Source organism: Schistocerca serialis, chromosome 10 (assembly GCF_023864345.2).
Source record: "Schistocerca serialis cubense isolate TAMUIC-IGC-003099 chromosome 10, iqSchSeri2.2, whole genome shotgun sequence".
In the NCBI taxonomy this organism is placed as follows: domain Eukaryota; kingdom Metazoa; phylum Arthropoda; class Insecta; order Orthoptera; family Acrididae; genus Schistocerca; species Schistocerca serialis.
In genome coordinates this window covers 60866406-60886295 of record NC_064647.1, presented here as the reverse complement: position 1 = coordinate 60886295, position 19890 = coordinate 60866406, and the positions used below count along the sequence as shown (strand labels likewise).

The 19890-nt window shown below is 44.1% G+C and overlaps 1 protein-coding gene across 4 annotated transcripts in view; it reads right to left on the bottom strand.

The window, feature by feature from the left end:
* LOC126424754 (zinc finger protein 679-like) overlaps window positions 1–19890 on the bottom strand; it is a 319807-nt gene that overhangs the window by 89830 nt on the left and 210087 nt on the right. For 2 of the 4 annotated variants that reach the window (XM_050087485.1, XM_050087486.1), the window contains one exon: window positions 19055–19744. The exons of the other annotated variants lie outside the window; for them this stretch is intronic. In XM_050087485.1, coding sequence (XP_049943442.1) covers window positions 19225–19744 — 520 coding nt within the window. In that variant the 3' untranslated portion in view covers window positions 19055–19224. Of the gene's footprint in view, window positions 1–19054; window positions 19745–19890 lie in introns of those variants that run through there. 4 annotated transcript variants of the gene reach the window in all.

Sequence of the window (19890 nt, the reverse complement as noted above, 5' to 3'; positions counted from 1 at the left end):
ATGTTCTATACATCGTTCATGGACAGTTCTTGTCGTCTGGCCAATATATGCAGCGCCACATTCACAGGGAATTTTGTAGACGCCTGCCTTCTTCAGTTGTAAATCGTCTTTAACGGATCCAACCAGGGCCCGGTTCTTTGCTGGTGGACGGAAGATAACCTTGATTTTATTTTTCTTCAGTAATCGGCCTATTTTCGACGACACATTCCCGGCGTATGGAAGGAACGCAGTTGATTTAAAGTCATCATCTGCGTCCTCAGTGCGTTGCTTCTTGTTATGATAGTTGCGCATGGCCTTCCTTATTTGGCGAGAAGTGTAGCCATTCTCTTTGAAAACCTTCTCCAAGTGTTCTAATTCTGCGTGGAGGTTTTCATCATCCGATATTATATGCGCTCGATGTATTAAGGTACTGAGAACACCGGCTGTTTGTGCTGGGTGATGGCAGCTTGACGCCTGGAGATACAGATCTGTGTGAGTCGCTTTCCTGTACACAGAATGTCCTAATGACCCATCATTTTTACGGCGTACTAGCACGTCTAGAAATGGTAAAGTGCCCTCTTTTTCAATCTCCATCGTAAATTTGATGTTCTCATGTAATGAGTTTAAGTGATGAAGGAATTTCTCCAGTTCCTGTCTGCCATGAGGCCATACAGCAAAAGTATCATCTACGTACCGCCAGAAGACCGTAGGCTTTAAAACAGCAGACTCAAGTGCTTTCTCCTCAAAGTCCTCCATAAAGAGATTAGCTACCACAGGCGACAAAGGGCTCCCCATGGCGACGCCGTCTGTTTGTTCAAAGAATTCGTCATTGAATAAAAAGTACGTTGAGGAGAGTATATGTTCAAACAAGGCCGTCATTTCTGCACTGAATAAGTTACCAATAAGATGTAATGATTCCATTAAAGGCACTTTGGTAAAAAGTGAGACCACATCAAAGCTGACTAATAAATCCGAGCTGCTAAGCTTAACTTCCTTCAAGCGACTGACAAAATCCTCGGAATTACGTATATGGTGGCAACACTTACCCACATACGGCTTTAGTAATGAGGCCAGATATTTTGCTGTAGAATAGGTCGCAGCACCAATATTACTCACTATTAATCGTAGTGGGGCACCATCCTTGTGTATCTTCGGAAGACCGTAGAGTCTTGGTGGTACTGCATTGTGTGGTCTCAATCTCTTGATAACTTCTTCAGGTAGAGAACAGTCGTTCAAAAGGGTAGTAGTTTTCCTTGATATTCGGCTTGTTGGGTCCTTTTCAATTCTACGGTACGTAGAATCATTTAGCTGACAATATATCTTCTCGTTGTAGGCTTCTCTTGTCAGAAGAACTGTGGCGTTACCCTTATCCGCAGGCAGTACGACTGTGCTAGTATCTTCTCTCAGGCTGCGGAGAGCAGCTCTTTCAGCTGGCGAGATGTTACTCCGTTGTGGCGCACATTTCAACAACGTTCGGCAAGATTCACGTCGAATTTCGTCTGCAGAATCCACAGGGAGACGTCTAATGGCTTCCTCAATGGAACTGATGAAATCCGTTAAAGGCAGTGAGGCAGGTGTAGGAGCGAAGTTTAAACCTTTCGCAAGCACTGACATCGTCGCATCGTCAAAAGATTTCTCCGTGAGGTTCACCACGGATCGTCCAGAGATAGCTTCTTGCGGTTTTCGTGTTACGAGTTGGCTAAACTTCGCACTTTGTCTGTTCGTACTGTCCCTGTGAGCCCAGTCTGCCTTGGCCCAGGATACGCCGTCAATCCAGTCCCAACTAAGGGAAGAACATCTTGCTGAAATCTTCAGATGTAAATAATATAAATTCCTTGCGACAGCGTCTAACTCACGACGCGTAAAACGGATTCGTTCTCTTACTAAAGCCAGACTCGCCTTGCGTTTTATATTGTTGGCGGCCACACTATTAATAAAATGAACAACTCTGGCGAAAGTTGGAATCAAGTTATTGTCTCTACATTTCAGTAAAAAATTTAGTGAACACAGCAACCTGGCTCTCTTCTCACGTAATTTATCCAATACGTGGATATCCTGAACCATCTCCTCCCCGTAAAGGTATTTGATGTGACTTTTTCACGACGTAAGTAACGCTTTTAAGGAAAAAATGAGTTCATAAAACGATGTGGCGCAGTCTTATATGCCGCTAAGAATTTTTAGAACATGAAAATCGGAGAAGTGGATTTTCCCCCATTTCGTAAGGCTGCCTCTGATTTTTCCTAACACCTGTTTCCAATTAGCAGCCGTTGTTCTTAATGGGCAACTGTACAAAGTTATGCCCAAAGCAGTGTGACGGTCCACCCTGTTTGCCCACGGTAGCTGCACATTGTCAAGACCCCTGTAAATTTAAAAAGGAACTTTTCGTTTCATTTATCCTCGCACCGGTTGCCGTGCTATAAAGCAATAACTTGTCCGTTAGCCGGGCACAGTCATCATCGCTCCTTACTAGAACTCCCACATCGTCAGCGTATGCATTTGTAACCGTCTTCAGCCCAGCTATTGTTATACCTTCTAAGGTTGTGTTCAAAAGCCGTAAAAGGGGTTCCAGGGAAACCACATAAAACAACATGGACAGGGGACTTCCCTGAGGAACTCCACTAGATATCAATACTTCATTAGTATATTGTCCATTGATCGAGATTTTGGTTCGTATGCCTCTGACGATTTTCATTAAAATCGCTAAGTTGCCATCATTGAAACCTATGTGTTTCAAGGTTCTGAACAGATATCCGTAGTTGACTCTGTCAAACGCTTTAGCAAAATCAATGAAGGCAATGCCTACATTCGCTGACGATGGTGAGAAAGTAGAAATAATGTCTAGATATTCACATACAGTCCTAAAAATGGTACGTCGAGGGAGACACGTCTGGTAGCATCCAATGACTTTTTCTAAAATCGGTCCCATTCGTTCTTTAATTACAAGTGCAACTACCTTGAAATCTGAGTTCATTAGACTGATCGGCCTCATTTTAGTAATATCTTTCGTGTCCGTACTTCTTCCCTTTGGAAGTAGTACAATTACACTTTCCTTGAAAGCGGCAGGAATTTCCTCTCCCCTCAAGACGTCATTAACTATTTCCGTGAATTGGGAACCTATGAGGTGCCAAAAGGTCCTATAAAACTCCACAGGCAGGCCGCCTGGGCCGGGAGACTTACGTGAAGGTGAAGATTTGAGTATATCAAAAACCTCGTCATTCGTAATTTCTAAAGTTAAACCTCTGTTCTCCTCCTATGTAACAACTGCCTCTATTCCGGAGTTATCTAGAAACTCTTGTACTGAGTTGTCGTCAGTAGCATTTCCAGAATATAATTGCTGAAAAAATCTATGTGCTTCAGTTAAGATATCCCTTTGTTCTGTCAGGACTCTGTTATCTTACGTTTTGAGGCTGGCAATAAAATTTCTTCTTCTGTTTTTTGTCTGTTGTATCAAGTGGTAGATGGAGGTGTTTTCTGCCTCCACCGTCGTTCTAGTGTGTGATTTGATTTGTAATCCCGCCAATGTACCCTCTTGATACTGATCATTTTGGCTTTAACGTTTTTAATATTGAGAAAGACGTCTTGAGACATTGGTTGGTCGTAAAGGTCTCTTAAGCAAGAGTAGTAAAACTCCACTGTGTGTCTTGACCACATTGCCCTTTCTTTGGCGTAAGATATCAGCGCTCCCCTTATCTTTTTCTTAGCGGCCATACTCCACCATTCAATAGTTGTTCTATATTTAGTACGCATCCTTAAAACAGACTGCCAAGTTTCTTGCATCTTTAAGGCTAGACCGTTTTCAGAGAGGGTATTGATATTTAATTTCCATAGTGGGCGACCCCAATATGTCGTTTCCCTGGTTAATTTGATGCTGCACCTCACGCCGAGGTGGTCAGAGAAGGCAGCTGGTATCACCTCGATACTACAGACTTTAGTGTCTAAAGTGGGGGTGACATATATTCTGTCGATTCTGCTCTGTGTAGCACCAGTGGTATATGTGAAGCGAACCAGCGTCGGATATTTTATTTCCCACGCGTCAAACCACTTCATGTTGGTGACCAACGCCTGCAGTTCTTGCGAGAAGTTAAAATTTTGTCGCTGATCCTTTTTATTTAAAACGCAATTAAAATCTCCACCAATGACAATTTCTGCAGGGTTTTCTTGGAGTAGAAATAAAATGTCACTTTTAAAAAAGGCTGCCCTCTCTCGTCTCGCATTGTTGCCTGAAGGTGCGTATAGGTTTATAAAAGTGGTGTCAAAATTTTGCAGCTAATTCCCCTCCCCGTCTCTAAAAGGCACACGTTTGTCATCTCGATCCCTTCTTTAGTAAGGATGGCTGTTCCACACGCGTTTTCTGGAGCCACATTCAACACCTGTTTGTACCCTGAAACAGACAATTCTTGGACATTAACTTCCTGCAGGAAGACGATGTCTGTATCTGACTGATACAGAGAGTCCTTCAGTGCAGCTACCTTTGCTTGACTCTGAATTTTGTTCATGTTTAAGGTGGTCACGTTATATGTATGTTCCACTGTGAGACGCTACAAGACAGTAAACAGAGGACACGGTATTGGAGCCGTAAGCTTGACACGTAAGCTTCACTTCGGAGCACACACACGTCACCTGCGATTTAGTCATACAGTAAGCATGGCGGCACAGTATTCGTTTGAAGAACAACGAGATATGGTTTTTGTTTATGGACTAGCTGACGGTAATGCGGATGAAGCTCGACGGTTGTATGAGGAACGGTACCGAGCAAGAGGCCACCCACACCCGCAAACGTTTACAGCAGTTCACCGGCGACTTGGCGAAACAGGCTCTTAAGCGGGATATCACTGAGATGCTGAAAGACTTCGAACACGACGGGATGCTGCATTTGAGGAGATCTCGAGCGCTTCAAGGAAGCATCTGCGACAAGTAATCGAGCAGTTGGACACGACATGGGGGGTGACATGTCCGTTAGTCTGGGAGGTTTTGAGGGCTGACGGCCAGCATTCTTTTAGTTTACAACCTGTCCAAAACGTAAATCCTATGGCGGACTATGAACACAGGCTAGGGTTTTGCCGGTGTTGCACGAGATCCCGACTTCCCCGCGATTGTGTCGTTTACCGACGAGTGCAGCGTCCATCGGGATGGCTTTTACGACACTCGAAACGTTTATTACTGGGCGAGGGGAAATCCTCACGTCACATACGTCCACGGACACCAGGAACGATTTTCTCTTAACATTTGAGCAAGCATTGTGCCTGACCATCTGGTCGGGCCGGTCCATCTACCTCCTCGACTTACCGGGGCAAATTCACTTTTTACAAGAAACTCTACCTGTCCTGTCCTGTTCCCCTAAACATACAGCCAAGCACGTGGTTGCAGCATGATGGGGCGCTCGCACATAACAGTCGTGCTGTGCGTGGATATTTAAATGAACTCTTCAGCAGCCGGGTAAGTGGCAGAGGTGCTGGTAGGACATGGCTCCTGAGAGCACCAGACGTCACGCCACCGGACTTATGCCTGTGCGGATTCTTCAAGGTTCTAGTTCACCCACCAACAGGCGAACCACCTAGAAACGAGGAGGAATTAATGAATCGCATTCAACATGCCGCCAATCAATGTCACGAATCTTTGAAAGAGTTCGTCAAAACACCGTTCGACGTTATCAAGCTTGTGTCGCGTCAGAGGATCGGCAGTTCGATCACCTGCCTTAAGTAAACAGTATCTTAGCTACAAAAAAGGCTCTTTTCAGGGCCGACATAATTTGTAAAAGAATTTCTGTACGTGAACTAACAGCTGTTGGCGGGCGAGTTTGTTCCCGGTACGTCTTCTCATGAAACTGCAATGGATGTGTCGGGACCCTAGCGGATTCGCCCCCAGGCCCCCAGAGTGGAAGGCTGGCGCGCTACCTCCGAGCGTGCGGCCCTTCTTGGACACATCGCCATCTCCGGCAGGCAAAGGATTCGCGGCCGTGCGTTGTCCAGATCATCCGGCAACAGGGCCATCCCGCGGCCAGTCGGAGCGCGTAGAGCAAAGTTTACGTAGTTTAAAAATTGTTTGTTGTCGACCTAGACAACATTAGTAATTTTGGTCCCTACTGGCATCAGGTATCCAGGGTTAATATTTCGTGGCACAACTTTTCTCCAAACTGTATACAACATTAAGACGAAATCGTTTCCTTTACACTTTTTCTGGGTTCTTTACTCATCAATCGCAGTTCACCGAAAACACCCTGCGTATCTTAAAATTGTGAAAAATTTCTCAGAATATTGTACTGAATTTGCAGTCTTTCCGTTTTTACATAATTTTTTCCAGTCCTTTCAAAACCTTCTTTTCAGGCATGTTAAGACCTTCTGTTGCCCATTTTTTGTCGCTGAAGTACCACTCTGGGCATATTTGTATAGCCATGAAGTGTTCCTTACACACAGGCAGCGGTTCACAGTTTAACTGATGAAACAATGCTGCCTAAGAAGATAGTTTGGTGACCTACCAACCCTTGTGATGACCCTAGAACCCTTGCCACTTGTTCACTACGTCTGTTAGAACTACAGTTACGCCTCAGAGTGGATATTATGTGAGAACCTCTGCACCTTGGTAACGGATAATTAGTAAATGTCTGAAGATGGTCTTGTAAGCCGAAAACTGGTTAACAATAAAAGTAATATTGTAGAACAAAAGCAACTGGTGCTTTTCATTTATTATATTGGAAAAAATTTTAAGTTTCCAGCCAACATCATCTTAAGAACCAGTGGTAAAAATTTCGCTGATTTGCATGAATAAAAGGGATAGAAGTGACCATACCCATAATTAGCACTTTTGGTACCCAAAAATCATAACTTTTTGGGTATATCTTGATAACAGATATAGATTTTTGAAAAAGGGGGGATGCCATTTCTAGATGAAAGCGTAAAGAATGAACAGTTAAAAATTTGTGTCATTTGCTATGGTTAATTTCTTTAAATAAATGCGGACCAAGGTGCAAAAACGGCTACAAACTTATTTTTGCGGTTTTTTTTTCTGCGCAAGTATGCTAATTTTGAATCTCTGTAACATATAATTATATCGGAATAAGTTTCGAAGTTCCTTGAGAATGTCGTCTTAAGAAGATACGGTAAAAACTTCAACGATCTGCGACGATGAGAAATTGTAGAAGTAGCCACGCCCACAATTGGTACTTTCGGTACCCAAAATTCATTGTTAGAGCGCCGTGAGCTCAGGGGTTGTAACATGTCAGAGCTGCGAGAGGTGTGGTTGTGGGGGCAGCGGCGACTCGCGCCAAAGCGTGCAGAGCAACACCGGCAACTGTGTCACTGACTTTATTGCATCAATGGGACACAGACGGCCTTTCGCTGACCCCGGTGAAAGCGCCGCGCACGTGGGTCAGCGCCGATGGCAGTGCTGGAATTAGCAGTGTCGGCGTCCAGTCGGCCGACCGCGCTTACGGCACAGCCACGCGGCCACCGCACGGGTTCGCTGCAACGGAAGCCCGCGACACGGCTGACTGCTCTCTCAAGAGGAACTCGTGGACCCCATGTAGAGCGCCAAGGGGAAACAGCCGTGGAGGTAAAAATAAGAGCAGTTGTCATGACGTCACAAACTTGAAGCCGACCCAAGTGAAGATCCGCCGTGTTAGCTACCCCAAAACATTCGCTTCTGGTGGTTTGATTCCGTGTAGTCGTGAAGTGTTTTGATAAAAAATGCCGGCTTGCGTCGCTTACGGGTGTACTAATCGTTCTGATCGTAGTCGAAAATTTAAACAAATCACATTTCATTCGTAAGTGGACATATTTAAGAGCTATTTTCTTATACTTTCAGGAAACATTCCTCACACACAAATAAAGAAAAGATGTTATGTGGACATGTGTCCAGAAACGCTTAATTTCCATGTTCGAGCTCATTTTAGTTTCGTCAGTATGTACTGTACTTCTTCGATTCACCGCCATGATTTCATACGGGATACTCTACCTGTGCTGCTAGAACATGTGCCTTTACAAGTACGACACAACATGTGGTTCATGCACGATGGAGCTCCTGCACATTTCAGTCGAAGTGTTCGTACGCTTCTCAACAACAGATTCGGTGACCGATGGATTGGTAGAGGCGGACCAATTCCGTGGCCTCCACGCTCTCCTGACCTCAACCCTCTTGACTTTCATTTATGGGGGCATTTGAAAGCTCTTGTCTACGCAACCCCGGTGCCAAATGTAGAGACTCTTCGTGCTCGTATTGTGGACGGCTGTGATACAATACGCCATTCTCCAGGGCTGCATCAGCGCATCAGGGATTCCGTGCGGCGGAGGGTGGATGGATGTATCCTCGCTAACGGAGGACATTTTGAACATTTCCTGTAACAAAGTGTTTGAAGTCACGCTGGTACGTTCTGTTGCTTTGTGTTTCCATTCCATGATTAATGTGATTTGAAGAGAAGTAATAAAATGAGCTCTAACATGGAAAGTAAGCGTTTCCGGACACATGTCCACATAACATATTTTCTTTCTTTGTGTGTGAGAAATGTTTCCTGAAAGTTTGGCCGTATCTTTTTGTAACACCCTGTATATACTTGAAATTCTGATGCACTGTAAAGTTTTACAGTAGGGTTCTATTTCTGTATTTGACTTTAGATTTCCTATCAATCCAACGCGAAGAGCTGTCTGGAGGTAAACAAAACCCTTGGTTTTCATTGTTTGGTTATTCCCAAGTAGCTTAAAAGTCCTGGCAAGAAATACCCTGGAAATAGGGGCTAATGTTTTAAACTACAATAATTTAATATAAAAGTAATGTAAATACATGTAGTTAATTAAATCTTCAGTCAAATCTGTGGAACACATGTTACAGTGGTTAAATTATGAGTACTTAAAGGGTTACATATTTGTTAAAGTAAAGTTCCCTATCTATGTCCAGGCTACTTAGGTCATTAAAGTAATCACTGTGCTGTCGTGTTACCCTGTAAACTGCTGTTATTCGCCACACTGAATGTCACGTGGTAGGTACAATTTAAAAACAAAGCAGATGTGCAAACTATAATGGGCCTGACAATCTTAAAGTCAGTTCTTTTCCTTCGTAATTTAACGAACCTTTCACTTTGTTGACATGACAGCTGGCTTGTTTATATCATCCCTGCATACGTCTATGAGATACCAATGCAAACAATGTAAATTTCTTGTACACTTGAACATTTAAAATTTGCATTTGACTTGAAAATGCAACGAATACAAATCGGTACCTCTAAACTATCAATCATTGCTTTTGGTTAGTGGTGTTTAACGTCCCGTCGACAACGAGGTCATTAGAGACGGAGCACAAGCTCGGGTTAGGGAAGGATGGGGAAGGAAATCGGCCGTGCCCTTTCAACGGAACCATCCCGGCATTTGCCTGAAACGATTTAGGGAAAGCACGGAAAACCTAAATCAGGATGGCCGGAGACGGGATTGAACCGTCGTCCTCCCGAATGCGACATTGCTTTTGGTGTTCTGGCTTTATCAATTATCTACACAAACACAATGAAAGTGAATAGGAATGGATTATGAAAGCACGCTTTTCATAGCACATACTTCTCGATTATTCGAAGTGTGGTGTCACCGCCAGACACCACACTTGCTAGGTGGTAGCTTAAATCGGCCGCGGTCCATTTAGTACATGTCGGACCCGCGTGTCGCCACTGTGTGATCGCAGACCTAGCGCCACCACAAGGCAGGTCTCGAGAGACGATATAGCACTCGCCCCAGTTGTACGAGGAGATTGCTAGCGACCATACGGACGAAGCCTTCCTCTCATTTGCCGAGAGCCAGTTAGAATAGCCTTCTGCTAAGTCCATGGCTACGACCTAGCAAGGCGCCATTAGCCTTACCTACTTTGAGAGTTATAGTATAAATGTCTCAAGAAGAATGCTGTAGTCATCAAATAATAAAGTTAAGTATAAAGCAGCTACGTACTTTTCTTGCTACCATTCAATAGTTATCCTGTTCCAGAATTGACGCCCGTCGGCGTGAGTGTGTACGTGTGCCTTTCTATCGGCTACCCGTCACTGTGGACTGGCTGCCTTGTCAGTCCACTTCACGAAGTGTGTAAACAAAAAGGAATTACAGTAGTGAGGCCAGAAGCGTTATATTTTCGTGTCGTATTACTGTATCGAATACGCATTTCACACCAGAAAAACGCTTGAAGTTGCGTTCCTTATGCTGTGTTGTTCATTAAAACAGTGTAACATTTACTATATAAAACGAATATCGCGTGCACACGACGCAAATAACGAACAAGAAGCAATTGTAAACACTCGTGTGCTAATGTTTTGGGGGATCCAAGATGGCGGCAGGCCCCGCCCACTGGCTTCAAAACAACGTACAGCGTAAGTCTGTAACGCCATCTCCCCTTATTCTACCTCGATGGAAACAGCTGCCCGCCGTCGTCGCAGCGAGCCTTAGCAGCCCGGCCATTCGCCCAGGGCAGCACGGCTAGCGGCTGTACACAGGGCTGCACTTGCCGACGGCAGCTCGCAGTCCGCCGAAAGAACTCACCCAGAGAAGTCTAACCAGGAGACATCGCGTTTCTTTACCGCTTGAGACGCCAGGTAAGAAATGTTAATATTTATACATATTCATTTATTTGTAGTATGTTAAGTGGAGACTGTTGTATAGATGGAATATTCCTTGAGGTACTAGAAGGTATCAGATACATTATATAATGGTAAGACAGAGATTTCGGAACGAGGTTTTAAATTGTAAGACATTTCCAGGGGCAGATGTGGACTCTGACCACAATCTATTGGTTATGAACTGTAGATTAAAACTGAAGAAACCGCAAAAAGGTGGGAATTTAAGGAGATGGGACCTGGATAAACTGACTAAACCAGAGGTTGCACAGAGTTTCAGGGAGAGCACAAGGGAACAATTGACAGGAATGGGGGAAAGAAGTACAGTAGAAGAAGAATTGGTAGCTCTGAGGGATGACGCAGTGAAGGCAGCAGAGGATCAAGTAGGTAAAAAGACGACGGCTAGTAGAAATCCTTGGGTAACAGAAGATATATTGAATTTAATTGATGAAAGGAGAAAATATAAAAATGCAGTAAATGAAGCAGGCAAAAAGGAATACAAACGTCTCGAAAATGAGATCGACAGGAACTGCAAAATGGCTAAGCAGGGATTGCTAGAGGACAAATGTAACGACGTAGAGGCTTATCTCAATAGGGATAAGATAGATACTGCCTACAGGAAAATTAAAGAGAGCTTTGGAGAAAAGAGAACCACTTGCATCAATATCAAGAGCTCAGATGCAAACCCAGTTCCAAGCAAAGAAGGGAAAGCAGAAAGGTGGAAGGAGTATATAGAGGGTCTATACACGGGCGATGTTCTTCAGGACAATATTATGGAAATGGAAGGGGATGTAGATGAAGATGAAATGGGAGATATGATACTGCGTGAGGAGTTTGACAGAGCACTGAAAGACTAAAGTCGAAACAAGGACTCCGGAGTAGACAACATTCCATTAGAACTACTGACGGCCTTGGGAGAGCCAGTCCTGACAAAACTCTACCATCTGGTGAGCAAGATGTATGGGATAGACGAAATACCTTCAGACTTCAAGAAGACTATAATAATTCCCATCCCAAAGAAAGCAGGTGTTGACAATGTGAAAATTACCGAACTATCAGTTTAATAAGTCACAGCTGCAAAATACTAACGCGAATTCTTTACAGACGAATGGAAAAACTGGTAGAAGCCGACCTCGGGGAAGATCAGTTTGGATTCCGTAGAAATGTTGGAACACGTCAGGCAATACTGACCTTACCACTTATCTTAGAAGAAATATTAAGGAAACGCAAACCTACGTTTCTAGCATTTGTAGACTTAGAGAAAGCATATTGCAATGTTGACTGGAACACTCTCTTTCAAATTCTGAAGGTGGCAGGGGTAAAATACAGGGAGCGAAAGGCTATTTACAATTTGTACAGAAACCAGATGGCAGTTATAAGATTCGAGAAACATGAAAGGGATGCAGTGTTTGGGAAGGGAGTGAGACAGGGTTGTAGCCTCTCCCCGATGTATTCAATCTGTATATTGAACAAGCAGTAAAGGACACGAAAGAAAAGTTCGGAGTAGGTATTAAAATCCATGGAGAAGAAATAAAAACTTTGAGGTTCGCCGATGACACTGTAATTCTGTCAGAGACAGCAAAGGCCTTGGAAGAGTAGTTGAACGGAATGGATAGTGTCTTGACAGGAGGATATAAGATGAACGTCAACAAAAGCAAAACGAGGATAATGGAATGTAGTCGAATTAAGTCGGGTGATGCTGAGGGTATTAGATTAGTAAATGAGACACTTAAAGTAGTAAAGGAGTTTTGCTATTGGGGGAGCAAAATAACTGATGATAGTCGAAGTAGAGAGGATACAAAATGTAGACTGGCAATGGCAAGGAAAGCGTTTGTGAAGAAGAGAAATTTCTTAACATCGAGTATAGTTTTAAGTGTCAGGAAGTCGTTTCTGAAAGTATTTGTATGGAGTGTAGCCATGTATGGAAGTGAAACGTGGACGATAAATAGTTTAGACAAGAAGAGAATAGAAGCTTTCCAAATGTAGTGCTACAGAAGAATGCTGAAGATTAGGTATTGAACAGAATTGGGGAGAAGAGGAGCTTGTGGCACAACTTTACTAGGAGAAGGGACCGGTTCGTAGGACATGTTCTGAGGCATCAACGGGTCACCAATTTAGTACTGGAGGGCAGCGTGAAAGGTAAAAATCGTAGAGGGAGACCAAGAGATGAATACACTAAGCAGATTCAGACGGATGTAGGCTGCAGTAGGTACTGGGAGATGAAGAAGCTTGCTCAGGATAGAGTAGCATGGAGAGCTGCATCAAACCAGTCTCAGGACTGAAAACTACAACAACAACAACAATCAGGAAACCTTGCGTTTATTTATTGCTTGAGCGACGCCGGGTAAGAAATGTTAATATTTATATATATTTATTTATTTGCAGTATGTTAAGTGGAGACTTGTTATTTAAAAAGATTTTGTTCCTTTTCTTTCATCGACAGTTGAAACAGACATGGGGTGATGGAGTTATGGATGTGTCGAAAGTGCGTTCGTGGGTGCGACAGTTTAATGAAGGCAGAACATCGTGTGAAAACAAACCGAAACAACCTCGGGCTCACACAAGCCGGTCTGCCGACTTGATCGAGAAAGTGGAGAGAATTGTTTTGGGGGATCGCCGAATGACTGTTGAACAGATCGCCTCCAGAGTTGGCATTTCTGTGGGTTCTGTGCACACAATCCTGCACGACGACCTGAAATTGCGAAAAGTGTCATCCAGGTGGGTGCCAAGAATGCTGACGGACAACCACATGGCTGCCCGTGTGGCATGTTGCCAAGCAATGTTGACGCGCAACGACAGCAGGAATGGGACTTTCTTTTCGTCGGTTGTGACAATGGATGAGACGTGGATGCCATTTTTCAATCCAGAAACAAAGCGCCAGTCAGCTCAATAGAAGCACACAGATTCATCGACACCAAAAAAATTTCGGGTAACCGCCAGTGCTGAAAAAATGATGGTGTCCATGTTCTGGGACAGCGAGGGCGTAATCCTTACCCATTGCGTTCCAAAGGGCACTACGGTAACATGTGCATCCTACGAAAATGTTTTGAAGAACAAATTCCTTCCTGCACTGCAACAAAAACGTCCGGGAAGGGCTGCGCGTGTGCTGTTTCACCAAGACAACGCACCCGCACATCGAGCTAACGTTACGCAACAGTTTTTTCGTGATAACAACTTTGAAGTGATTCCTCATGCTCCCTACTCACCTGACCTGGCTCCTAGTGACTTTTGGCTTTTTCCAACAATGAAAGACACTCTCCGTGGCCGCACATTCACCAGCCGTACTGCTATTGCCTCAGCGATTTTCCAGTGGTGAAAACAGACTCCTAAAGAAGCCTTCGCCGCTGCCATGGAATCATGGCGTCAGCGTTGTGAAAAATGTGTACGTCTGCAGGGCGATTACGTCAAGAAGTAACGCCAGTTTCATCGATTTCGGGTGAGTAGTTAATTAGAAAAAAAATCTGAGGCCTTAGAACTTGAATGCACCTCGTATGTACGTTTAAGTTGGGCACTACAGCAACGACAAAAGAAGAGAGTTACAAAAATACTTGCAATTGCAAAGGAGACGACTTACCTTACTCGTCGTCGGTGTTGTCGTCGAGTGAAAGTCCATTACGGTGGCGTGGATGGATAATTTGGAAGAGACGAACCATGTATTCTTCCTGATACTCGTTCTTTTTTCGCACTGTCCGCAATGAAATTGTAACGGTATTTCAGCGTCGAAACTGTTGTTACGAAGTTTTACGTATTTCGCACCACCACAGTCTACACAGTCCCTTCTTTTCTCATCCGGTAGTACTCAATATTTGCTACAAAAAGTCGAACAATTTTCTACCCTGCATAAACATGGAATCGGATTCTTACATGTGAGAGAATCCGTCGAAGAAACGTCAAGAACACTGTGGTGTCACCGCCAGACACCAATCTGCTAGGGTGCTGTCACCGCCAGACACCACACTTGCTAGGTGATAGCCTTTAAATCGGCCGCGGTCCGTTAGTATACGTCGGACCCGCGTGTCGCTACTGTCAATGATTGCAGACCGAGCGCCGCCACACGGCAGGCCTAGTCTAGAGAGACTCCCTAGCACTCGCCCCAGTTGTACAGCCGACTTTGCTAGCGATGGTTCACTGAATATATACGCTCTCATTTGCAGAGACGACAGTTTAGAATAGTCTTCAGCTACGTCATTTGCTACGACCTAGCAAGGCGCCATATTCAGTTACTATAATCTGAACAGATAATATTGTGAATCATGTACCATCAAGAGCGACGTTCATCATTAATTACGTCCGCTTTCTGAATTCTCATTCCTTGTCATGTTCCAGACCTCACGTCAGTATAGTTCTTCCCTCTTCACGCCAGCCTGCGTGAGCTAAAACGCGTGCATTCCGGCCTCCAATCGTAACACGGTGTTGGCTCTTCTGTTAACACAAAAAAACACCACACATCCCACTCACTAACGACATAAATCGTTTGGGTTTCCCTAGCAACTCACAAATAATTCGCGGAGGTATGTAATTTATAGCAAGTAAGGGAACAACGGAAAACAGATAAAAATGACGATCACAACGCCCACCACCGGGGTCGCATGATCGAATTCTATCGCACGTTCGATGTGTATCGTTTGGGCCCCGCGACTTCGATAGGCAATCATTCTTGTAAATTACCGGATAAAGTTTGTAATTGGATGTCAATTGGTTATCAACTGTTAAATAAACTTCGAGTTGGAAGTTGGGACAGTCAGTTGACTCTGTTGTTACGACATGCATCGTAAATATTACTTATGTGTGAGATTTGCAAGTTTTATTAAAATTCGGAGTTCTTGAAGATGTTCTGGTAGGGTTTTGTCGAGTGTGTGGACGATCTTCAATGGTTGACTCGTTTGAAGTTTTATTGGTGAGAGGTCCACACGTATCGATATTTTGGAAATAATCGATACTGTGAAGTGTGTTAGGGTTTTATTTTGAAACTTTATCGGCGATTGTGGACGGGAGGATCGGTTTTAAAGTGGAATATTCCGTTGAATGAGAACAGGATTGATTCTTTAGTGACATTAATTAATTATTTAAGGAAAACTCATGAGGATCTCAATTTATTCTGGCAAAGATATCAAGGAGCGTCAGACCGCACAACGAATATATAGAAACTCTGTGACATTGTTGAACTGTCAAAAAAATTTTTTGTACGATAAAACTTGTCTACAACAGGGACTGGTGAATTTTGCTGCGTCTATCCTTATCTGCTAGGTTGAATCTGCTACAGCTTAATGTTTTTCTTTATGGATTTTTCAAGTAACTGGGAAAAGAACTTACGAGGTGCATTCAAGTTCTAAGACCTCTGATTTTTTTTCTCCGGACTGGAAAGAGATAGAAACATGCGCATTGTTTTAAAATGAGGCCGCGTTCATTGTCAATACGTCCCAGAGATGGCAGGATCATAAGGAAGATGGAATTTTACCGCCAGCGGCGAGAATGAGAACTGTTTTAAGTACTTAAATTGGCGACGTTTTACTTACTTGAACAGCGTGCAATCATTCGTTTTCTGAATTTGCGTGGTGTGAAACCAATTGAAATTCATCGACAGTTGAAACAGACATGTGGTGATGGAGTTATGGATGTGTCGAAAGTGCGTTCGTGGGTGCGTCAGTATAATGAAGGCAGAACATCGTGTGACAACAAACCGAAACAACCTCGGGTTCACACAAGCCGGTCTGCCGACTTGATCGAGAAAGTGGAGAGAATTGTTTTGGGGGATCGCCGAATGACTGTTGAACAGATCACCTCCAGAGTTGGCATTTCTGTGGATTCTGTGCACACAATCCTGCACGACGACCTGAAAATGCGAAAAGTGTCATCCAGGTGGGTGCCAAGAATGCTGACGGACAACCACACGGCTGCCCGTGTGGCATGTTGTCAAGCAATGTTGACGCGCAACGACAGCAGGAATGGGACTTTCTTTTCGTCGGTTGTGACAATGGATGAGACGTGGATGCCATTTTTCAATCCAGAAACAAAGCGCCAGTCAGCTCAATAGAAGCACACAGATTCACCGACACCAAAAAAATTTCGGGTAACCGCCAGTGCTGAAAAATTGATGGTGTCCGTGTTCTGGGACAGCGAGGGCGTAATCATTACCCATTGCATTCCAAAGGGCACTACGGTAACAGGTGCATCCTACGAAAATGTTTTGAAGAACAACTTCCTTCCTGCATTGCAACAAAAACGTCCGGGAAGGGCTGCGTGTGTGCTGTTTCACCAAGAAAACGCACCCGCACATCGAGCTAACGTTACGCAACAGTTTTTTCGTGATAACAACTTTGAAGTGATTCCTCATGCTCCCTACTCACCTGACCTGGCTCCTAGTGACTTTTGGCTTTTTCCAACAATGAAAGACACTCTCAGTGGCCGAACATTCATCAGCCGTGCTGCTATTGCCTCAGCGATTTTCCAGTGGTGGAAACAGACTCCTAAAGAAGCCTTCGCCGCTTGCATCGAGACGTTGCTACGAGACGACGACGCTACTCGGCTGACAACCCATGAAGACGTCATATAAGAAATTTTAGTTATTTAGTTTTACATCTTGCAGCACTGATTTGTCCTTTATTATTATGGAAAGACAAGTTTGATACTATTAATTATGAACGATGCATAGAAGGGCAATCTGACACGGTACGGTTTTGTCTGTGACAAATATTTCATAAGTTTTATCACATTGCACTTTTGTGACCGAAGCAAGATCCAATGAATATACAGAGTGAGCCAAAAAGGACGCTACAACTTTGCAACGATGTACAAATTTATTGACATAATTTATAGAATCGGTAAGTTTGTCAAGTGTCATTTTGGTTCGATGTGACTACTGTTTGTGATGCAGCAAACATTTCACCAGTAATCAGTTTTTTCCCACACTCGTTGCAGCACTTCTGGGTTTACAGTTATGAAATTACGATATTCAGTCACGTAATACAGTAATGATAAGTAGGTGTAACTTGTGCAACAGCAGTGTAGACTCGATTTTTCAGACTGGCTAAATTGTTCGGTAAGGGGGGGACACACACACGGTCTTTGATGAAACCCCAGAGGAAGAAATCCAGTGATGTCTAGTCTGGGGAGCGAGGTGGCCATGCTATTGGCCCTTCACGTCCATTCAACCGACCTGAGAAGCGTTTATCGACAAAACCTCCAACATCCGCGAGCAAATGCGGTGATGCATCGTCTTGTTGGTAGTAAACCATCCCATCTCTCGGTCATCTTCATCGATATGTGGAATTAAAAAGTTTTCAAGCATATACAGGTACACAACAGCAGTGAAAGATTTCTTCATGAAGAAAAAAAACGGGCGTGCACTTTCAATTTGTTAAGGGCACAAAACACATTGGCTTTGGGGCGGTCACAAACGTGTTTCAGGGTTGCATGAGGATTTTCGCTGCCCCATATTCAGCAGTTGTGGGCGCTCACCACGCCACTGATATGAAACTAAAACGTACCGGTGAAAGTAGCCATCTCAACAGTACACTACGCTGGCGCTCCTTGTGGCAGAATGAGGTACTGATGCACTACATGAAACAAACTTGAGGTTGTTTGCTACAAAATGACACATCTACCGAAAATGGCTCTGAGCACTATGGGACTTAACATCAATGGTCATCAGTCCCCTAGAACTTAGAACTACTTAAACCTAACTAACCTAAGGACATCACACAACACCCAGCCATCACGAGGCAGAGAAAATCCCTGACCCCGCCGGGAATCGAACCCGGGAACGCGGGCGTGGGAAGCGAGAACGCTACCGCACGACCACGAGATGCGGGCACACATCTACCGATTCTCTAAGTTATCTCAATACATTTATGTATCATTACTTCGTTGTAAATTCCTTTTTCACTCACCTTGTAGTAACCATATTATAAATACCTCTTTTTATCAAGAATACACTTTTATTATTTCTGGGTTTACAGTTCTGGAATTAAGATATTCAGTCACATAATACAGTAATGATAAATAGGAGTCAGAGCCAACAGTAATTTTATGGAACGTCTGTCAGGACGACTGTGTTTTCGTCCTGATCACTAGTGCAGATACAAATATACTCATCACACACACTAATAGGGATTGTGTTTTTGCGACAATTGTAACTTCATTTCCTTGGTGGTGATGGCCAGTCGTGACAGGTGACAAGTAACTTTAACAGCTCCAATGTTTCGGAAAAGGCATGACATGTCTTAGATGTGAGACTTCTTGTTTGTCATAATGCAATGTCTGTTCATTAACCTCTTATGGCCCATGTCACATCAAAAAGGGGATTCGTCCGAGTTACTGAGGTCGCCGCAGTACCGAACTTACGGCGAACGTATTGTGGCAGACGCAACAGTTCAATGGACGTTCGCCAGTGTGCAGGCGTAGGTGGTTGTTCAAGCCGCTAGGAAACAAGAATTTCTTGTGACAAAAGTTGCAACTGAACGTCTGCGATTGGATTTTAAGGTGGCACTTTTCCATGGATATTTTGAGACATGTGCCACAGGTGAACTGATGTAAGCCAGAGTGCACTCGCGAATGTTTCTTCAGACAGCTGTTTCTAATGAATTTCTTGTGGCACACTTCACAGGAGTAAGGACGTTCGCCTGTATGCAGACGCGAGTGCAGCTTCAGGACGCTGCTGGTTCTGAATGTCTTCAGACACACACCACAACTACTGTATATGGGCGTTCGCCAGTGTGCACTCGCGAATGACTCCACAGTGTGCCCTGGCTCCTGAACACCTTGTGACACACTTTACACGTGTACGGACATTCACCCGTGTGCTGACGTGAATGTGCTCTCAGGGCGCCGCTGGTTGTGAACGCCTTCTGACACACGTCGCAACGATGCGGGCGTTCACCAGTGTGCAGACGAAGGTGGACCTTCAAGGTGGAGCTGCTTTTCAGTGTTTTGTGACACACGGTGCACGAATGCTGAAATTCACGGCTGTCTATATGTTTGTGTTCTTCCAGGTCCTGCAAATGTGCAAATTTCTTCTTACAGGTGGCACAGCTGTACGCAAGACATCGTGTACCAGTTTTGTGCGTGGAGAATACAGCCGCCTTAGTTGTGCACTGTACGATGTTGGCTTTTCCTGCAGCTAGTCCAGCTCTGGTAGCCAAACCGTCACTGCCATCGGCGCTGTAGTCGTCCTCCTCTCCAATGGGGATCATACTGCAGAATTGCGCAAAAAACTGTATCATAAAAGTTTGTCATAACAGTGAAAAATCACAAAAGAATAATTATATTAAAATGCGCTGCATCCCTAAATGTCTTATATGAGCCCTCATGAATTCACAGCGTATTACAGGGTTCCAGAG